This window comes from Rhamphochromis sp. 'chilingali' (assembly GCF_963969265.1).
Source record: "Rhamphochromis sp. 'chilingali' genome assembly, chromosome: 22".
NCBI classification, from domain to species: Eukaryota; Metazoa; Chordata; class Actinopteri; order Cichliformes; family Cichlidae; genus Rhamphochromis; species Rhamphochromis sp. 'chilingali'.
In genome coordinates, this window is record NC_137950.1 from 27,566,323 (window position 1) to 27,587,004 (window position 20,682).

At 41.9% G+C, this 20,682-nt stretch overlaps 1 protein-coding gene across 1 annotated transcript in view; it reads left to right on the top strand.

Moving 5' to 3' along the window:
• srcin1b (SRC kinase signaling inhibitor 1b) overlaps positions 1-20,682 on the top strand; it is a 129,610-nt gene that overhangs the window by 39,099 nt on the left and 69,829 nt on the right. The window contains exon 2 of the mRNA XM_080871999.1: positions 483-790. Within this exon, the coding sequence (XP_080728125.1) occupies positions 506-790 (285 nt within the window). The 5' untranslated portion in view covers positions 483-505. The remainder of the gene's footprint in view (positions 1-482; positions 791-20,682) is intronic.

A 20,682-nucleotide genomic window follows, 5' to 3' on the forward strand; every position in this document is an offset into this window, starting at 1 on the left:
TTGTTTTTAAGCAGCTATTAACCTCCGAGTTCAAATATCTGTTCGGGTGTAAAGGGATGAATCCGTGCCAGTTCATCCGATGGCTCCCACCTGACCATCACAGACTTGGTTGGGAAAGATGGCCAGAATAAAACAAAGATTCAGGCTCCTGTTGTCATTCCCCCCAAAATGTTAAAATCCCATTAGCTTTAATTATCAACTAATCAAGAACTAATGATTTTTTTAGGTAAATCTGTGATGGTCAGGTGGGAAATGTTTTAAAATGTTGATGAACTGAGATGGAATGACTCCAATTTCAAGTGAGTTTCTCTCTCGTGCAGCTGCTTTTCCTGTGGTATCGTGTGTACTGGTGCACATGAGCCTGAAAATCATGCCACTGTTTTCAGATTTCATCGTAAGACATGATCTTGTTACCAAAGACATTTTTCACTGTCTCACCATTCACTCTTTAAATTCCCCTCCCTTCCATCCTCTGGCTGCAGGTCGAGAGAAGAGAAAGGGTCCCATGATCTCTGCCGGCGATGCCGAGTTCCCCCGGGATTACCACACCCTGGCTGCCACTGGTGGCCGCGGGGCCCGACGGTTCCCCGACAACAGCAACGGGGGCTTCACGTCGTCCTCGCTGGACCGCCGGCACAACTCTGTGGCCGCCAAGAGCCTGGAGGCCCTGAACAGCATCCACAAGGCTGACATAGAGCGTCAGCGAGACGCCATCATGGACCTCCAGAAAAACAAGTTCTCCAACAGCCCCAGCAGCATGTCACAGGGCTCCCCCGCTGCGGGCCGACAGGTACTTTCACACTTTCTGCTCTGACGTGAACAAACCAAAAAGAAACAATGAGCGGACGAATACTTCCCTTTGTGACATGAGTAATTATAACTGCAGCAGTGGTGGTCTTGGCACTTTAATCCTTGTTAATTCTACTTATAATGAGCTAAATCTCTCGCATTCACTCCCAATTTCCATAAAAATAGAAGGTGGGATTATTTTCCTGTTTCCATCAATCCTCCTGAGGACGATTGGTGCAGGATACACCACCTTCATCGTGACTCATACTGTTTATCTTAGCAGGCGGAAAGAAGTTTCTAATCAGTCGGCTGCAGTTTATGTGGTTTCTTTTATAGTTTGTCAGGAAATCGAGCGAACAGTCCTGCGAGAATACCTACAGAAGGCAGCGTGCATACGCAAAATGATGAAGGGAACTCAAATGGCAGGTTTTTTAAGTCACAGTAGACACTTTGCTTTCACTGTGAGCTTCTGTCTTGTCACTGATGACAACAGCTGAGGTTATTGGAGTTAACTAAAATGAAAATAAACCAGGCGTGAAAAAAAAAACACATTATAAGAATAAAAACTAGAATTCTGAAATCAACAAAAACCACCTGAAACCAGATTTTACTGCCCTGTCACTTTAATAAAAGTCATTTATCAATCCAACTCAATTCAACAACTTAAACATGACTCCATTTTTTTTAACTCCGACCATCCAATCTACCAATCGTTTTTACTCAGAGATCGTGTGTTTAAATTCAGAAGACAGAAATTCGATATTTATTTTTACCTTCTCCTGTATAAAACTATACAAAGGGTCAGTTAAGGTTTGCTCTGCTGCCTTGGTGGGGGACTAATTAAATCGACACCGTATACTTCACCTAGTATGCTCAAACCCACCTCCTCCGGCTCCTTTCGATTTTGTGTAGCAGCTCTACTCCGAGCCTCTCCTGAAGGAGCTGCTCACCCTGTCTCTAAGGGAGAGCCCAGACAGCCTTTGGAGGAAGCTCATTTCTGCCACGATCCTACTCTTTTGGCACGCACAGCTTGTGGCCATAGACGAGGGCAGGAACATGGCTGTTTGTGTTTCACAACTTCCTCTCATTACCACAGCAGACTGATACAGCATCCACACCACTGCAGAAGCTGTGCAAATACATCTGTCAGTGTCCCGCTCCACTCACTTCTCACTTGTAAACCAGAGATACTCCAGGCAGGAGAGGGCAATCCAGCCCTTTCCAGTGGAGAATCACAGCTCAGACTCAGAGGGGCTAATTCTCTTTCCATGTGCTTCACACTTGGCTGCTCCAAATCGCCCCAGCGCAAGCTAGAGGTCACGTTTGATGAAGTCAGGAGGCAAGGATCGTCTGCAAAAAGAAAAGAGGATGATATCCTCTGCCTCTGCTCCCAGCAAATGTGTTCGGTATCGCTGACAGGGCAGCATGTCACAATTCAAATCATAAATATATCCATACATATCCATATCATATGAAAGGAAATATATAAGACATTGGAATAAAATTAGTTTGACAGTGACTTTCATCCATGTAGCCAGCCCCTACGCGAACAGATCAGAAAAAGTAAATGAATTCAGTACAAAAAGCAAAATAATTGGTGGTCATAGGGAACAAAAATACACCATCTGTTAAAGTTATTGATGGTTTTCTGGTCCTGTGCAACATTTTAATTGGTCAACAGATTTCTAGGATTGAACTAGGACTGATTCAGTGGTTTTAGAACCTCCCAGTAAGGACTTGTTTCCTTATGAAGTCCTAATTTGATCAATAAAAGCTCATATCGTGTATGGATTATGACACAGAGCCACATCCACAGTTTTATACAAATCTAGAGGGGGGTGCATCCTCGGGGGAGGTAAGAGTGCTCTCCGAGGGCTGTCAGCTTCTACATGTGAACATTTTCTTCCTGAGAGATAATAGCAGCACATCAGCGGGCCTGCAAACCCAAACAAGAGCATTATGTGGCGAGACGCCTCTGGGGCTTTAGACACACGGATGCAGTGGAGGCATGTTTACGACCTGCTCGCTGGGCCAGAAATGGCCACCTTCTCAGCGGTTATTACCTGAAAAACGTCAGCAATAGAATATGGAGAAAAGAATTGAAGTGAGACAGCGAGCGAATGTCAAAATGTGAGACACCTCCCTTCATCAAATCTCCTCCCTCCCTTTGCTCTGTCTTTTTTTTTCTTTGCTTCATATTCTCAGCTTCACTCTGCCATCCATCAACGCATGCTCTCATTTGATACCTGTGACAGATGGTCTGCTGCAGCTCTTCTCTGTTCGGCTTTAGGGAATAACATTCAGCCATAGGGGCTTATTTTCAGTCTTTCTCAGAAGGAGATGATGTCATATCTAAAATGCGGGGCTGGAGCAAACAGCACCTGCCGGGGCTACAAAAATAAAGAAAAACCGCCGTTCCTCTAATGGCCACTTGAGTCTGGTTTCAAAAACGAGTCAATCCCGACAGACTTAAAATGTTAAAATGTACAACTTTACAGTGGAAATAGACATTTTCAAAACCCAATGTGTCATGTCACGTTGCTATGTCCATTTTTCATAGTCTGTAGGGTCATTTGTGTCATGAATAGATTCATTTATCAGTTTTCTGATTTTTACCCCTGGTGGCTGGAACATGTACACTATCTATAGAGACCAAACATACTTTTAGGGATGTAAAGTTGAAAATTTTAACTTGGGGTTTATTTTGGTTTTCCAGAAAACCTCTGCTGGCCATTAGAGGAACTACAGTTTATTTCACTTCCATCTTGACTTTTTTTGCATTTATCTTTATTAGCACCCAAGGTTTCTCTAAGTTATAAAAGCAATAGATCCAATAAATTTAGTCCTTTGTCAGGACACATCGTCATGTAAACTTTAAAAAGATCCTTCTGTACTCAATCCTGGTGCCAACCAGTGTGATGCTGTACCTTATTAGTGAAGGAAGAAGCCTGAATGACTAATACGAATGGTCAGCTGAGCTGACCTGGATCTGTTGCCTGAGAGAAAGTCAGAGGGACTAAAATGTCTCTGGGTTTCATGAGAGGCTTTTCCAGGGTCACAGAACTGGACTTGGCCTAACTTTGGTTTTCTGTGCAGGAGAAATGAGGGCAAATCCAGGTAGGGTGCAAGCATGCCATCCAACTCACTGCAAGCCGAGTCGCTCTGACCGGCTGTTGTTTAAAGAAAGCTCCAACATATAAAGGAGGGCCAGAATCCAAAGTGCTTGTTGAACCCCCAAGTTAAGGTCAGGCTGTCCTCATTCTTATGGGGAAAAAATGTGCAGATTTGTCAAAGGCTCTAGTGTGTCCTAGTTATACAGAAGACATTCCTGCACCGAGTTCTGGAATTACTGAGATAGTGCTGTCAGTTTTAACACATTATTTTTCTGCAGCAAACGGGTGCATTTTACCCCAAACAGGATTATTATATAGGCCAAAGTCTGCATTTGGAGCTTTGCAGGCTGGTGGTGACATCAGTTGCAGGTTTGTCTGTTAGGTTCCCATCCCATCAGAACATTTACTTTCCACGTTGTTTGGCATTTCTTTCACTTGCCAATTTTAGTTTTTCTTTCACTTCTTTTTAGTGCTTTAGAGACTAAAACTCGGTTAGAATTGGAAAAACATTGTGGTTTTTATAAAAACCTTCAGGAGAGAAATGAAAGAAAAGACAAAAATCCCTTCACAACAATATCCCTCCTTATTAATAAATGATGGTTTGGGAATGACGATCCCACCTACCAACACTATAACCCAGTTTGTGAATGAGCCACGCCGGCGGTTGTAACAAAACAGCAAAGACCAACCTGGTTGTTGACCATCAAACATCTTTACATAGGCTTCCTTTGTCTCTGAACTTGGACTGTTATCGCTCTGCATCCAGTGTTCCCATTGGATGAAGGCACTTGGTATATAACGGCGTGATGAAAGCTGGATCTGACCATAAAACATCCTCATCTGATTACAAAAAAATGGCTAACAACTTGATATTCACAAGTTGTTGGACAATAAGCGCCGCCTGCTTTAGTGTTTTATTCAAGAAGATATGAAAGTAGTGATTGAGCCCATAAACAAAAGTGTTTCCTGAGGTCAAAGATTCATAGTTTTCCCATAGACTTCTATAAAGTCTGATCACTTTTTGCAACCGGACCGATAACCGCCCTGCTAGCCATGAGAAAGAATGTGTTATTAAGGTAATTCTGGATGGGCTTGACTTTTGAGACTCAGAAGCAATGTTCCCTCTAATTTTTCACGTGTCTGAGCGAACACACAAACTCCCTGAGCGTCCCTTGGACCACTGTGAGCAACAGCAGACGTGTGCACTGTGGTCATGCCAGCATCCAATCCATCCAAGATACATGGTTTATTAAAATAATCAAATTACAGCATTTACATTTATTTTTTAATTAACTGCTTTAGCCCACTTACAATGAAAAGGTAAAAAAAAACTTGTTCATGACCTGTGTAGCATGTTAACACCATTGGAAGTAAAAATAACTTGAACTCCAATTTTGAAAACACAACTTTCTTTTTTTTTTATTTTTTATTTTTTATAAAGCTCTGACTTGTATTATGAGTCTGTGGTCTGGGAGAGAGTCTGTAACTCTGCAAAATACAGTATATATTGACCAATGTTGGGCAATTAATTATATAGTTACTTCTTCAAAAAAGTAACTGAGTTATGCAAACAAAGTTTTTTGCAGCTGTTTACCTAAAAATGCAGCCAAGGCGTTTTTTTTAAAATAAACATTTCAAACTATTTACAGAACAATCAGCTGTTCTGCATCAAATTATTTGTGCCACTCCTAAAAATAATTTCTGTCCACTATGAGATGAAGGACAACAACAGCCTGATACCTGCAGGCCTGACAGCAGCAGATGTATCACTGCTGTAACACCTGTAACACTCAGCAGTCACCTCATGGTGTCTAACAGTTTGGTCAGGACTGGACTGGGACAAAAAATCGGCCCGGCCCCCCAGTTATTATAGGAAAAGCCATAAAGCCTTTGAATGAAAACAGACACTGTTGTGACAGTGATGTACAGTCTTGTTGGTATATGTATGATTTCTATACATTTTACATCAGATAAAAACTTTGGTTGTAAGCTTCAGATAATTATTTAATAAAAGTGAGACATTTTAAATGAGAATAAGAAAGAAAACTATTTCCTTGTGCCCCCCTTTTCCCTGTTTCCCTACCTGCCCCCCTGGCAGCACTTTGCTAGATCCGCCCCTGCACAGTTACCAGCTGTCAGCTACATAAAAAAAAGGATCCTGGTGTTATTTGTCTCTCAGAAACAGTTCATAACTCCCCTTCAACTCATTCACGTCACCTAAAAGGTAAACCTGTTTCTCCATCACCTGTTCAGCTCTGATGATTCAGTAAGGACATCTCCTGGTTTCATCTTCATGTTTCCCTCTCACCACATATCCAAACCGACATCATGACCAGCAGCTTTTACAGCTGTGGCTCCAGCAAACATCAGCTGATACTAGAAATTAATATTAAATAAATTCTAACAACAGTTGATTAAGCTTAAACGTGCTGCTGTTGTTTAGCGCCACATCCACCGTTTCCTCTTTCTGGCGCAAAGTGGGATAAACAAACAAGAGAGGAAAGCCGATCAGCTGATCATTAATCAGTTTCATGATTGAAGTAGCAACAGGAGAGGGAGGAGGAGAGAATGAGAGGAGAAGAGGCAGCTGCAGCGTAACAACAGAATAAATCCAGCTTTGTGTCTTTTTCCATTCTAGCTGAAGTTCGGGACAAACTGTTCCTTTTCACCTCAACACGAAACGCGTAATATTTTCTCTGAATACGAGATGATTCCGTCTTTTTACGGGATGGTTGGCAACTCTACTAACTAACCTTATGAATAAAATAAAGTTCACTATCAGTAACATAGCACCCACCCAGCTGTATAGAAACTCTGTCATGCTAGCTAGTACGCAGTACGAAAAAGTCAGCACAATGAAAATAAACCTAAACTTGGTTTATATCTGACCCAGATAGACTGCAGTCATAACTTCTTACCTGAAGTTCAGTTCACCTGACGCTCGGACCAGCGGCTGCCTCGGGTCTCTCCTCCTGCCTCCCCTTTCTCTCATCCTGCTGGCCTCCACCACTTGCCAATGTTACTGAATCTGAGGAAGCACTGCCACCACCAAACAACTGAGTTATTTTTACACTCCGACCAGCATCTGGCCAATCCACCACCTTTAATTGTTTATATCGTTACAAAGAAAAAAAAGTCACCGGGCCACCGAGCAAATGCCCAATATGTCCGATGGCCAATCCAGCTATGGTCGTGCTATCAGGTAACCCTTCGCGTACCAACTGTGGCACGCGTGCCGAGGGTTGCCGACCCCTAGTATATACGAATGTGAATCGCATTATTGGCTGGACTATGGGGTAAGGTGGCATTGTTCTAATCTCATACGGGAGCAGCCAGTCACTGACTAACACTGCAAAACAGAATTGTTAAAGTTTTAATTTTAATTTCAATTCAGGTTAGATTTTTTTTTGTGCGCAACACAGATTTTCTGTGCGCAGAGACAGTGCCAGCAGTGCACAATTGTGCACACGCGCAGCTTAGAGGGAACATTGCTCAGAAGCATGCCCTTGTTTTATCTACAGTCTGTGGTTTACTGTAACTTCAGAGTCCGCGTCTGACCATTTTCCAAACCAAGTAAGCTGGGTTGTTTTCAGATGTTTGAATTGTTTTCAAATGCTCCGTATTTTCCTTCTCCTCAGTTGATTGTTGCGTTGAGAATACCCCTTCAGTCTTATATCTTCCAAAAAGAACCAGTCTGCATACTGTATCATAATATTAGTGTGGAACGGGTTATTTAGTATTCGTATGTACATCCATCCATCTGATCGCGTGGGCAGCAGTTTAAGCAGAGACAGCCACGCCTCCCTCTCCCCACCCACCACTTCTAGCTGTCCTGGGACACTGAGGCATTCCCAGGGCAGCAAACTCAATCTCTCCAGCCTGTCCTGTGTCTGCTCCTGGTTCTCTTGCCAGATGGGTATGCCCAAAGCACCTCACCTATAAGAACGTGTCCTCTGTGCCCCTCCCAAATGCCCAAGCCTATCTCTTAGCCCAGGCACATTTATGTATTATCACCTAAAGCAAAGAATTGCTGAAAATATCACAAATACTTTCAGATGTATTCTAGTCCCGACCTCATGAACTTTGTCTGTTGAGCAATGAGCAGCTGTGCTATTAATGTCTCCTACAGTCTGTGGCGTCATCCCTGTTTACAGCAGAGGAGTTCTTCCTCCTCTTTGCTCTGTGGCGGGCGGCTAATGCACAGACTGATTGATTACCTGTCCTGATTCCAGCTCTGTATTTAACACAGGCTGAAACTGATCTTCTCACATCACCCCCCTCCATGTGCTGCGTTTATTACCAGACCACACCTTCTTTCTACTGATGAAACAGGGTGGACCGAGGGAGAGGGAGAGAGAGATGGAGAAACAGGTGGAGTCTGCTGTCGTCATGACAACCCACCGTTTCCCCATATAAGGCAACTGAGTGATATCATATGGTTGGCAATGCCTGGGCTTTGGAAGGAGGCACACGCTGTACTGAGTGAGAGGCGGCAGCAGCGGGAGAGAGAAGGAGCGACAAGGAGGGAGGGGTCGTTTTATCGTCTCTGTCCGGGATGGAGGGGGGCGAGATAGAGTGACAAACACAAGAGGACAGAGAGAGAGAGAGAGAGGAGGAAGAGGAGGGTGAGGAGGAGGAGGGGTAGGAAGACGTGCTAACTGCCTCTTAGGCGCTACTACGGGCACCGGCGAGGGGGGACTCTGGCGGATTCTCGGGGCAAGGGAAAGACACACACACCAACACACACACACACGGAGAAGCCGCAGTGGAGAAAAAATGGAGAGGGGGGAGGAGGAAGAGGGAGGCGTGTGGAGCGGGAGGATGCGCCGTCATTAAGTAGAAACGGTAACTCACTCTTTTTCCTGTGTGGTGCTGCCATGACTGTGACGCTTGGAAGGTGATGGAGAGGAGGGTGGTGGAGTAAAGGTGTGTGTGTGTGTGTGTGCTCCTCATGTATGTGGATGCAAAGCCAGGTAGAGCTGATGAGTGCACACACCTCTTGTGTTTGTGTGTGTGTGTGTGTGTGTGTGTGTGTGTGTGTGTGTGTGTGTGTGTGTGTGTGTGTGTGTGTGTTTTTAGAGGGGAGGGTCCAGTTGTTGTCATGTAGTCAGGTGAGGGTCAGGTGTGTCCGAGGTGCCGCAGTGATGCATGTGTGGACGCGTGTGAGGCTGGGAGTGCACATGTGTTGATGTGTTTGGGCTTGGAGAAGGAAACAGAGTGATGTGAGGGAGGGAGGCGGGGGTGACGGGGGCACAAAGATGGCTAGTTGGCATGCAGGTCAGGCGTGCACGTCTCTCTCTGCTCATCCCTCTCTTTCCTTTCTACGAGTCCTGCCTGTCTCAGCGTGTATGTGCGCCTTGGGATTTCAGCTCAAGTGACTGAGAAATATTGCAGGCAGTAATCACCGAGTCACAGTGCATAGGGGGCCTGTTTGCGTTAGATGAGACAGGTTTTATGTTCCAAAAAATGTCCGCTTGTTGGTGCATTAAATTATCTGTGGAGTGACTTGGCGGTGGATTCCTTTTCTTTTCTTTTCGCCACTCCAATTTAAGGCGAATAAACGTGGCGAGCAGGTGATTACCCAGCACACAGCTCGGTGCGAATGGGAACGTGTCAGAGATTAGAACACAATGGGTGCTTGACTTTGCAATTATCAGATGTTTGTTGCTGTTGCTGTAATTCACACGAGAACCTGGGAGAAGGACGGTGACATTAACGCCTATTTTCCTCCTGCTGACGTGTAATTATGAAGCCGGCGCGCAAAAGTGCCTCCGAGCTGAAAATGTGAAGCCAGCTGGAGGTTAGAGGTTGTAAGCTCTACATATAGAGAAATAATCCTTGACAGGATTAAGTTTCTTTGGAGAGAAATAGTCAGAAAGTGAAATTGGGATACATGAATTTTATTTTGATGCCAACCTTTTGATGACGAGAGGGTAAATTCAGGCAGGATGGCGATTAAACCAGAGTTTTTCCTACATCCTCTTCCTGCCGCTTGCATTGTAATGAAAAGTTTTTACTTACTGGGGTTTAAATTACTCGAGCATAGCAGACATTTCTGCGTATCAAATAATCAGAAAATGAATAACTTTTATTATCAAATAAAGAAACCACACTCGCTGGAGTTTTTAGGAGAAAAATATGCATACTAAATGTGCTTATGTGTGCAGCTACCCCCCCATAAGCCCATTCTCAGCCAGGAAAACCCCTGTGTATGAGATATATTGCAATATTTTATATGAAAGCAACATGTGGGAGCAATAAAATCTGTACTGATTACATTTAAAAGCAGTTTCACACAACAGAGCAAGTGTTGAAGAGGATAAAGCTTTAGCCATCCTTATTTTCTTCATTTTTATGGGCTAAATTTCAAATAAGCCAGTATTTAAACACACATTTAATCACATATTCTACTTGTCATATGATCAATGCTAAACTTGAATGAAAATGGAAAAGGAGGAAGTTAAAAGCTCCCTCTGAGATTTCTTCATTTGATGAAGTTGTAATATTTGAAGATGTGTTATGGTCAGTATTGATATAAAGGTTTCTTCCTTCCATATTATACTGGAATATTGATTTCTATCCAGTATTCTATATAATTAAGCTGAAATCTCCTACATTTTGAATATCAGACCTGTAAGTCACTGAATGGTGATTTAATGGCCACAAAGACTGTTTGGGAAGAAAATTCAAGGGTAACACATGAGGCTGATGATGGGAACAGGCTTTATTGAGTCATCAGTGATATGAGGTGATGATGATGTTCTTTAGTTATACCAACATAGCTGCTCATTGGCTCATAGGAAACGCCGGCAATACAATAGGACTCATTTCTAGCAGATGAGGGGAAATGCAATCCAAATAAATCCAACACCCTGATTACGGCTGGATGGGGAGAATGTAGGACGGCTCTTTGCGATGGGAACAAAACTGTTCAAACCTCTATTGTAAGTCTTTATGAACAAAAAGCAGCGCTGCTTCTTGAACTCAACACGATGTCTAAATAGAAAGACGAGTAGGTTCAAAATTCTTCCCTTGATTTCTGCACGTTGAACCAATAAAAACACGAGCTGTCGGGCGTTTTTTTTTTATACCATTAAGCATCGTACAACTTCAATCAGAGCACAGCAGAGGAGAAACGATGTTGCCTCTGTAGTTTGTTGGAGTATATAGTCAGTATTACACACATGGCTCTTTTATGCTCCATGTTTTTGAAAATTGCAAACGACTGCCTTCTTCCCGATGACGTCGTGTGCGTTGTGTAAGACGCCCTGCGTGCTTCCCTGGGGAGGAGTGAGCAGTTTACCAGATCGCTCAGGCACGATGTTATGACTCTAATATGTCACAGTGACCTTTAACAAATAAGGCCAGGAGATTAATCAAATTTGACTTTCAGTTCTGGTTTCTGGCTTCAACTGGTTATAAAATCCAAATAATTGTGATTAAAGACTTCAACTGCAAAACTAACTGTAGGTAAACCTGTGGAAGGGTTAATAAGAGTTGCATTTGTCTCCTGGTCACTTGGGGCCTTTCACCTAATTTGAAAACTGACAGCCAAATCACCGCCTTCTATTGGCTTCCCTTTGCCTCCATCAGTATGACATCATTTGACAGAGATGGCCACCTTCGCCAGAAAGGCTTTATGGTTAAAAAACAGGTGCTAGTCTTTGCTTTTTTGCTCCCTATCAGAGTACTCTGTGTCCCCAACAGAGCTTCTTTTATCCATTTACTCTCCAAACGAATTTTATTTAAAATGATAAAATGCTTGTGCGTCTGTCTCTTGGATCCTTCTGATCATATAGATAAGATAAAAAAGCAGAAGAGAAAGCAAAAAAACGAATACATTTGGATTAAAAATGTGGTTGTGTGAGTGTTAAATGTTTGATTGGAAGTGTCTGAGTTAGGCTGAGGCACACTGAGGCTGGGTGGCATGAGATCAGGTACAGCATGATGGCTCTGTTTTGGTCACCAGGCTTGGAGAGCGGCCTGGAAGCCTCACACTGCTCAGAAATCTGGGTCACGACAGCCCACAGGCCTGTTGAGGTCTTTGTTTCCTCTGCCCTGCTTCCTTCACTCCATATTTAAAAACAGCGAGATGAATTTTGCAAAGTTTAAACTTGAGTTTCCAGGAGAGACAAGAGAAAATACTGGGGATCTATACAGCTCCCAGAACAGCTGCTCAAACAAGAATTAAGTTCCACCTACACCTTCATTTTAATTATTAAGGGAATTTGTTATTTCAAAGCTCTCACCGCGTTTTAATGAAGTTTAGATGCACCGACAGAAAGAAACCCACCTGTGCTTTATTAAAAACACCCCAAACTGCAAGTCGGTATTCAAATTAAAAGCCCTGAAAGCACATTTTCTCAATCAGCTTCTGACTGGGAACGAAGCGCTCCAGAGTGAACAGTTTCTGCTTTTTACATGACAGATTTTCTATATTTCTGTTTTGTTTTTGCTCCGCTCGTCTCACTGGTGTTCAGTGTGAAAAGGTGCTTCCACGTATGTCCACCCACCAGTCAGTATTTTTGGCAGCTTTTTAAACAGAAATGCCAAATGACAGTTGTGTGCTTGTTTTTGAGAGTGGAAGTCTCAGCAAACTAGAGGTCATTGTGTTTGAGGCTGAGACACCTCTGAGCATGTTCACATTCCCACTCATGAGTAGTCATTGTGGAAAAATGTTCTCATAAACATATCTGCTGTGGCAGGTACCAGCACAAAGGTCATATTCGGTATTTTGTAAAGTCTTTATACGTGGCAGGTTTGGGGATGAGTGCGATCCAGTCACAGACTGTATGAAAAAGATGGTTTTGCAGATTTTCACCACCGTATAAGACTTGTAATTCTGCCTCAGGGTCACGGGGGGTCTGGAGCCTAAGCCTGATGCCGGGCTACACCCTGGATAGATCACCAGCAGGGTCAACCGAGAGAATTCAATTCATTTGGATGCAATTCAGTTTTACTTTCAGTGCCAAACCACTACAACGGTCAACTCAAGGCTGTTTATACAATACAGTAATAAAGAGAAACCCAAAACAAACAAATAATCAAGTGAGCAAGCACTTGGTGACAGTTGGAAAGAAAAACCTCGTTTTAACAGGAAGATCCTGGCTCAGGGAGGGGCAGCCAGTTGGGGACTAATCACCAATCACCTTTTTGTGTGGAGTTCGTGGCTTCCTTCCACAGTCCGAAGACATACAGGTGGGGTTAGCTTAACCAATCATTCTAAATAGTTGTCTATGCCTTTTTTTTTTTTGCCTCTCATTGTGTCTAATAAGCACCAATACTGGATTTTCTTTTATGTTTCTTTGTCCATTCATTTCTGGAGGCAAACAGTGATGTAAAAAAAAAAAAGCTCCCCTTAGTTGTCTTAAACCTAAAGTAATGAGTCTGTAGGGAGTAGAAGTAAAACGTTCTCAGAAAAGCAGATACTCAAGTAAAGTACAAATTCCTGGAAAAATGAAGTATTTGTTAGGGTCCACCTCTGCTGGAAAGCTGTAGTTTTTTTTTTTCTAGTTACCTGTAACTGGTTAACTGGTTTTCTAGGGTTTCCATCTCCCTGCTCCCTCCCATCCTGCTGTTTCTCTCATATAACTGCTTTACTTCAGTTATGATTGATTGGACTGAACGTTTGTTTAATTTCACCCAAGTTGACAGATCTTCTATGAAACACAGTCTGCACACTAAATCTGTAGTGTGGCTTTTTTACAGTCTTCCTTACTTCACCCCAAACCAGTCACTGCAGATGGCCCCGCCCCTCACTGAGCCTGGTTCTACCAGAGGTTTCTTCCTGTTAAATAGGAGTTTTTCTTTCCCACTGTCACCAAGTGTTAGCTTATATGGGGCCATGTGGTTATTGAGGTTTATACTCCATTATTGTAAGTTCTTTAGCTTAGAATATGATTTCAAGGAGCAACATGGCAGCTCATAACAACAAGCTAATTACTGCATAGACACTCCAGCTAAATGCTGAATGAAGCAGTTGCTCTCTGAGCTGTTGTTTTCACCATTTCAGGTGTCCTTATGACAAAGATGCATTGAAGAGTGAGAATAAATAGCGGCAATTCGAGCCACATGTGTGATTTTTTTTCTTTCTAGAATTGTACAATGGGTAGCTCAGTGCAGTTGGAAAGATAATTATTGATTTCATCTTCTGGAATCAATAACTCATATTTGAAATATTGTAGAAATACAAACAATGTCTCTTTCCAGCTGTAGACAACGAGTTGTAACATTTTTCATCAAAATTCTCTGATCTGGACAATTTGATGAGAAAGTGTGCAGAATGAGAGATGTGTCCTGAAGTGCAACATCAGAAAAACTGAAAAAGTACAACAAACTTCTATATATGAGATAAAATCATTTCACACATCACTGTTGGTCTCCTGCTGTTTATTGTAGAAAACTGTTGGGGGAAAAAAAAACACTTTTTCCCATTTAATTCCATTTAGGAAAATATTTGTTACACTGTATAACTTCAGTTATCTAATGTCATTAAAATGACTTCACACATCAGTAGTCTTGTGAATATGCCTGCCAGATTAGGCCATAACATCTGGAATCCCCAAACCCCCCTCACACACTAAATGGGGTGGCTGTAGCTCAGGAGGTAGAGCAGGTCCTCCATGAATTAGAAAGGTGGTGGTTCTATCTTTGGCTGCTCGAGTGTGCATGCCAAAGTGTCCTTGGGCAAAATACTCAACCCCAAGATACTCATGTATGTGAATGTTGGATAGAAAGCACTTAGGTGTAGAAATAAGCGCTTGGGTGAATGAGGAGTGTTGTACAAAGTGTTTTGAGAACTTATGTATAGTAGAAGAGTCCTGTATAGGAACTGGGATTTTACCATTTAAATAGGAAGACCTAGTCAAAGAGATTTTTTTGAAACATGCTGTAAACATGTTGGACATTTTAACATGGAAGTCTTTTGGAACCGGCCTCACGTGACCATTAGAGGAACTTTTTTGGCTTTATTTTTTCATCTGGGAGGTTGTCAGATCCATTTTCTGCTTGTCCAGCAAGGGGGTGTGGCTAATTCTAGGTGTCATTGATGTCATGGGCTGTGAGGTGGGGCAAACACAGGACAATTCACCTGTCTACAGTAAGCATGTAGTTTTTGTCATGTTTTCTGAATTAGGTGCAAGTGCAACGAATTTGATACTCTAGTTACGTGAGAGTTTCACGACTCTTCTGTGATCCTGACTTTTTAAAAATAAAATCTGTCCATAATCTGGCAGACAGGCATATAAAGACCTGGCAAAGCATTCAAAAACACCTCTGTGGTAGATTCAGCTACAGCAAGTGAACCTAGGATCACATTTGTTTCGCACTGTGTTGACTTTTTCTCTGGACTTTAACTTTGTTGCTTCCTTTTGTAGTCATGAATATTTGATGCCATGCAGCAGTGTTGTAAAGCGCTGGGGCAACTGCATTACTATGATCAGTTCTGCACACTCACTTCTCCTGAAATTGTTGCAAATCGTTTGTTGTCACAGCTTTTTGTAGATTTTTTAGAGTTCTGTATTGAAGACAGTGCAAACTGAGATCTGAGCGTGAGAAGATAGCTTTGCAAACACAGCGCTCTGTGATATATTAGAATGCACTGAAAGGTAATTGAGCTGGGAGCAGTTAGGAGAGGTGTGTTCTTCCACATGAGTAATGATTTATTGTAGGCGATCGTGGCTTAAGAGTTGGGAGTTCGCCTTGTAATCGGAAGGTTGCCGGTTCGAGCCCCGGCTTGGACAGTCTCGGTCGTTGTGTCCTTGGGCAAGACACTTCACCCGTTACCTACTGGTGGTGGTCAGAGGGCCCGGTGGCGCCAGTGTCCGGCAGCCTCGCCTCTGTCAGTGCGCCCCAGGGTGGCTGTGGCTACAATGTAGCTGCCATCACCAGTGTGTGAATGTGTGTGTGAATGGGTGGGTGACTGGATATGTAAAGCGCTTTGGGGTCCTTAGGGACTAGTAAAGCGCTATATAAATACAGGCCATTTACCATTTTACCATAGTAATGTAGACGGTAATCATACAGCACAAAGTAATTGTGGAGAGGGAGTTACGCTTCTCAACTCAGTGCTGCTTTATTTTGTAAACAGCTAATAGCCAAAATTTGCTGTGCTTTAATATTTTTCCCTTTAACCTTTGTTCTTGACTTGACTTGGTTATAAGTCAGACATTCATCATTTACTGTTGACTCAACCTCTCACAGAGGCCTGACATCAATCAGATATTACTGAGATGTGTTGTCAAATAGCAATAAAATGCAATTATTAAACATGTGACCTCTGGCTTGGAAAGCTCCGTGTTGTTGATTTTAAAAGCTTACTTCTATGATGAGTGTGCTAATTTAAATCCCACTTGGCAGATAACAATGGAGTAAGGTCAGACTGTATAGTGTTGTTGGCGGTGAGTAAGCCCAACTGTTCTTTTTGGGGGTTTTTTTGGAAAATAAACGAAATAAATCCTGATCACAGATCTCTGCCAACGCTTTTTAATTCTCTCAGTTCGTTATTTAGATACTGGAAAATATCAACATTCTTCAAGTCCTCCGCTTAAATGTTTGTTGTTGCTGCTTCAGTGATCTATGAGGGATCTGCTTGGTGCTTCTGGTCCAAATGTAATTATGGGAATGACTTTATTTTACTTCATTTGACAGAAAGCTATTCCACCGTGATTTTTGACCATTAGATAAACAAATGTCTCTGTAAGTGAATGAAGTCCTGATTAACAGCATTGGTTAGAATCATTTCTACAGTTTTAGTTTGAAAATTAAACAAAAAAAGGAAAATTCAGGTGGAAAAAAACATGAATTGGAATCAAAAAAATAACTGGAGAAAACTGAAATAACTTTAATGTAATGTAATATGCTTTGTTCATATTGTTTAACATACTGTCATTAAAAATGTCTTAAATGTTAACTTTTTTAAACATTTTACGTATTTGAAGTAGAAACAAACAAAAATAAACTCGAAATAAACATTCAAAACCAATGAAAACGACAAAACTACGACGACACAACAAAAGTTTCTCTTTGTAGGGATACCCCATATTAACCACATACGAGAGTGTTTCTATTTTAAAATATCACCAAACTGCTCATTAAAAGACAAAGACAGATGACTTTTAACCAGGAGAGCTGAGTGCACGATGCACGGGGGACTGTTGAGTCATTGCTGCTCGCATGTTTGGTTAAGCTTAGGCACTAAAATGTCTCAGATATGGAAGAGACTGTGATTTGGTTACAGACAGAACATTTCGTGATACCAAACACATGCTGGTTAGTAGCTGACAAGTTGACAACAGCAGCACATATTTTGCTGCTGAAGGCAAAAACAGCCTGTGGAGAATCAGCATCAAATACACACACAGTGACACGCTGCTAGACATTTTTATTGGGTTATTTTTCATCTACCCACAAGTTCAGTAGTCCGTGCAGTGACGACTTAACTGTTGTCTGTTTTTTTTCCTGCCAAATATTAAAACAATTGAAATAAAAGGTTCCTTGAAATAGAAAAAGAAGCTACGTGTCGAATAACAGACTTTTCATACACTGCAAAGGGGTCTTCAGAGTACCAGCATCCTTTATGTGTATTGTCTTTCTCACTATCATAAAGATTTGTATGAACATGCCTGACTTTAGTTCCCTCATTCAGCCAGCATCTACATATAAGTGAAAGTTGAGGAAAATAGTGGCCGGTGATTTCTCTCTTCGTTCAGGAAAGACTGGCTCTGATATCAGCCATCATCGAGCATAACATTTATTCAGGCAAAGGTGTAAAAGCTGTGGGCTTTACTTGAGTGGTTTCACCCTTTCTAGCAGATGTTGAACCTGCTGCAGGGATTTGAATTTCCCCTTCGGCTACAAGAGCAGATGATGAGGTCTTCAGTCAGTGTTCGAGTCCATCCTGCAGGTTTTTAATGGGACCTGGTGTTTAAGTTCTTCCACATCAAAGTGAGAACATTTTGTGCGCAGCTGGTTTTGTGCACAATAGTGTTTGATCGCAATAGGTGAAACTGTTTTAAACTGTTTTAAAAAGTAAGACTTCGTAAATTAGCTCATGCGTCAGTTCAATAAGGAAGATCTGGATCCCTCATCTTCCTGTTTGCTCGGGTGTTCAGCTGCCAGTCTGTTCTTTACATCACTACCACTTTCCCACGCTGTCAAACTCAAAGCTGTCATCATTTCATTAATCCAGTCGTTTTCTTTCCTGCCTTCTTTTAGCCAGTCAGCCTCCAGTTTGCATCCTTTATTCTTTCCCTCGTAAAGACGAGGCCTGGCGATGTCCATGGTACCCTTAAGGACGAGTTTTGAAACTTCAGTATACATAAATAAAGACTTGGTTTGAGGACTATTAAAATAGTTTCCAAGGGTAGCTCCAAAGCTAGAGACCTAGACCCTATACTGCAGGTGCCCAGTCCTAAATCCTGTCACCACTGGGATTCCATTCTGCCACAATGGATCATTGGAGTCTAATTGCCAAATACATTCATTGATTTCTCTGTCTCAATAAATCATGTTCAGTTCTTCCAGATGAACTAACAATTGCTAGTTTGCTGAAATCATTAAGTAAATGAGGAGATTGATGATAGGATTGGTTGTAAGGGATTGGACAGTCTGCCTGTAAGATCACTAATAACCCAAACAGTTACCACCATGGACTTCTTAAGGTGGAGCAGTTCACCCTTTTATAATGCGTACTGTGCTTCTCAAACATAACAACAATACAGCTGCTGCTGAGAGATGGAAAAGCACTCTGGGAAGTTTATTTCTCACTTCCAGTTTGGATAAAAAAGAAGGTAGACTGTCAGAGAGCGTTATTCACATACAGTAATGAGTGATTTAGCCAGCTGTAATTAGTGACCATAGAGAGATGGATGTCTGCTAAATGGCTAAAACAGTATTAAATTATGGTGTCATAGCACAGACGTCTTTCATAGACTAACCCATTCGTTTGGACGAGATAATCCAGTGTCTCTGAAAACTGCTAAACTACACACACGTTAATCTAGGCAGATTAAATTTATTGCACATCTAATAATATTGGAGACAATGCTTTAACATAAGAATTCCTTTGCTTTGCAGGCAAGTAACGCTAAGTTATCCGCTAATCCTAGCTTGTTTGGGCTGCATTCATAAAGTTGAATGAGAGGAACGCAGAGATGCAGATACCTGCTAATTAGTGCTAAATAATCAACTGTTGCACACATTTCTTGGACAGTCTATTCTTTGATGGCTGTTTTAATCAACAATACTATTGAATATTCACTGGGAAGTATTAGACTGTACTTAAACTATCCTCAAATGTCCAGCACGTCTGTCTCCAGTGGATCTAATTTTTCATCTTTTGAACTTTTTGACAACTATCATCTTTTGATTTGCATATTTTTCCCTTTTTTGGAGGAACGTGTCATCTCAAAGACAGATGACGTTTACTGATCTGATGCCTGGTTGTTAATGAGTTCTTCTTCCATTACTGCCACCTTCTAGCTGTAGGAGCAACTTACATCCCCCTTGTACTGAAAAACCAAAGAAAAATATATATATTCAAGAGAAAACATAGTTGGTTAAACTTCAGTATTTTCTAACTAACTTAAAGGAAATGTAAACATTTGAAAATCATGGTTCTTCCCATCTGTACCTCAAGTTATTTTTCAGATAAACAAATAATCAATAACATGCACACGTGTATTTTTCAGCAGGTACTGTATTTAACCTGCACGGTTGCCTTAACAGTCTCCTGCAGGGCGTGAGAGGTGTTGTCCAAAATGGACATTATCTTGGCCAACAGATTTCTGGAACACTGTAAGCATGTCAAAGGAGCTTGCAAAGAAAAGCGTCTGGACTTCTTTAAGTTAACTTCTTTAACTCTGTAAGCATGTTTACTCGGGAGTTTATGAGTATTGACTTGCTTTTGGACTTAATTTTTGACTCTTCACATTTTCGTATTTCATTTTAATTTCCCAGCTCGGTGTCTTTATGCTTTACCACCTTGTTGGTTTTGTCTTTTTCATAGAGATTATTAGCAATACCAAATCAAATCAAACATCAGTGCAGAAAGGTGGCAGAAATTTGCCCTGACTGGGTCATTCAAATACTTTTGAAGGGTCACACAGGGTCGTACTATGGAACGTATCAATTCATGGGCTCTGACTGAAGGTGACGGATCAGTGCATAAACGCTCTCAGTGTCTGCATCTTCAGGAATCAAAGTAATGCTGACCTGAGCACTGGCTTCCTTCCAGATCAAGTAAAAATGGCAGCTTGTTAATCCAGTGTCTGTGCATTGCTTTAATCCCGGTCCTGGGTACACGCCAGCAAACTCTGCAAGTGAGCCTGTGGGGCTGGTTTTAGGAGCTGCCTGGCCCTGCATCATTAGTATGTGTGAAGTCACTGTAAACATTTGATTAATTGCTGAGAAGCAATTACAAGCAATTAAAGTCCTATTATGATGGCAGTGAAGGACAACGCAAGTTAATCTGGCTATCATCACGATAATTAGCTCATCATTTCCTCACCAGGCCTAATGTACAGAAAATAATAAATAAAAAGGGCAATTTTTGGTTTTCTTGCTTAAGCTTTGCTACAATGTGTGGTCATTTTAAGCAAAGTGGCCTTTGTGTTTTGGGGCATATCATTCTCGCTGTGTAAAAACGACGTACCATTAAACCTCTCAAACTTCATTAGGCACACTTTGCGGTATCACTTGCAAATCTTCGCATGGCGACTGAGTGACAAAGCATTTTCTCTCTCTGTTCTTGTTCTAACCAGTCGGTTTTGTGCTTTGAGCA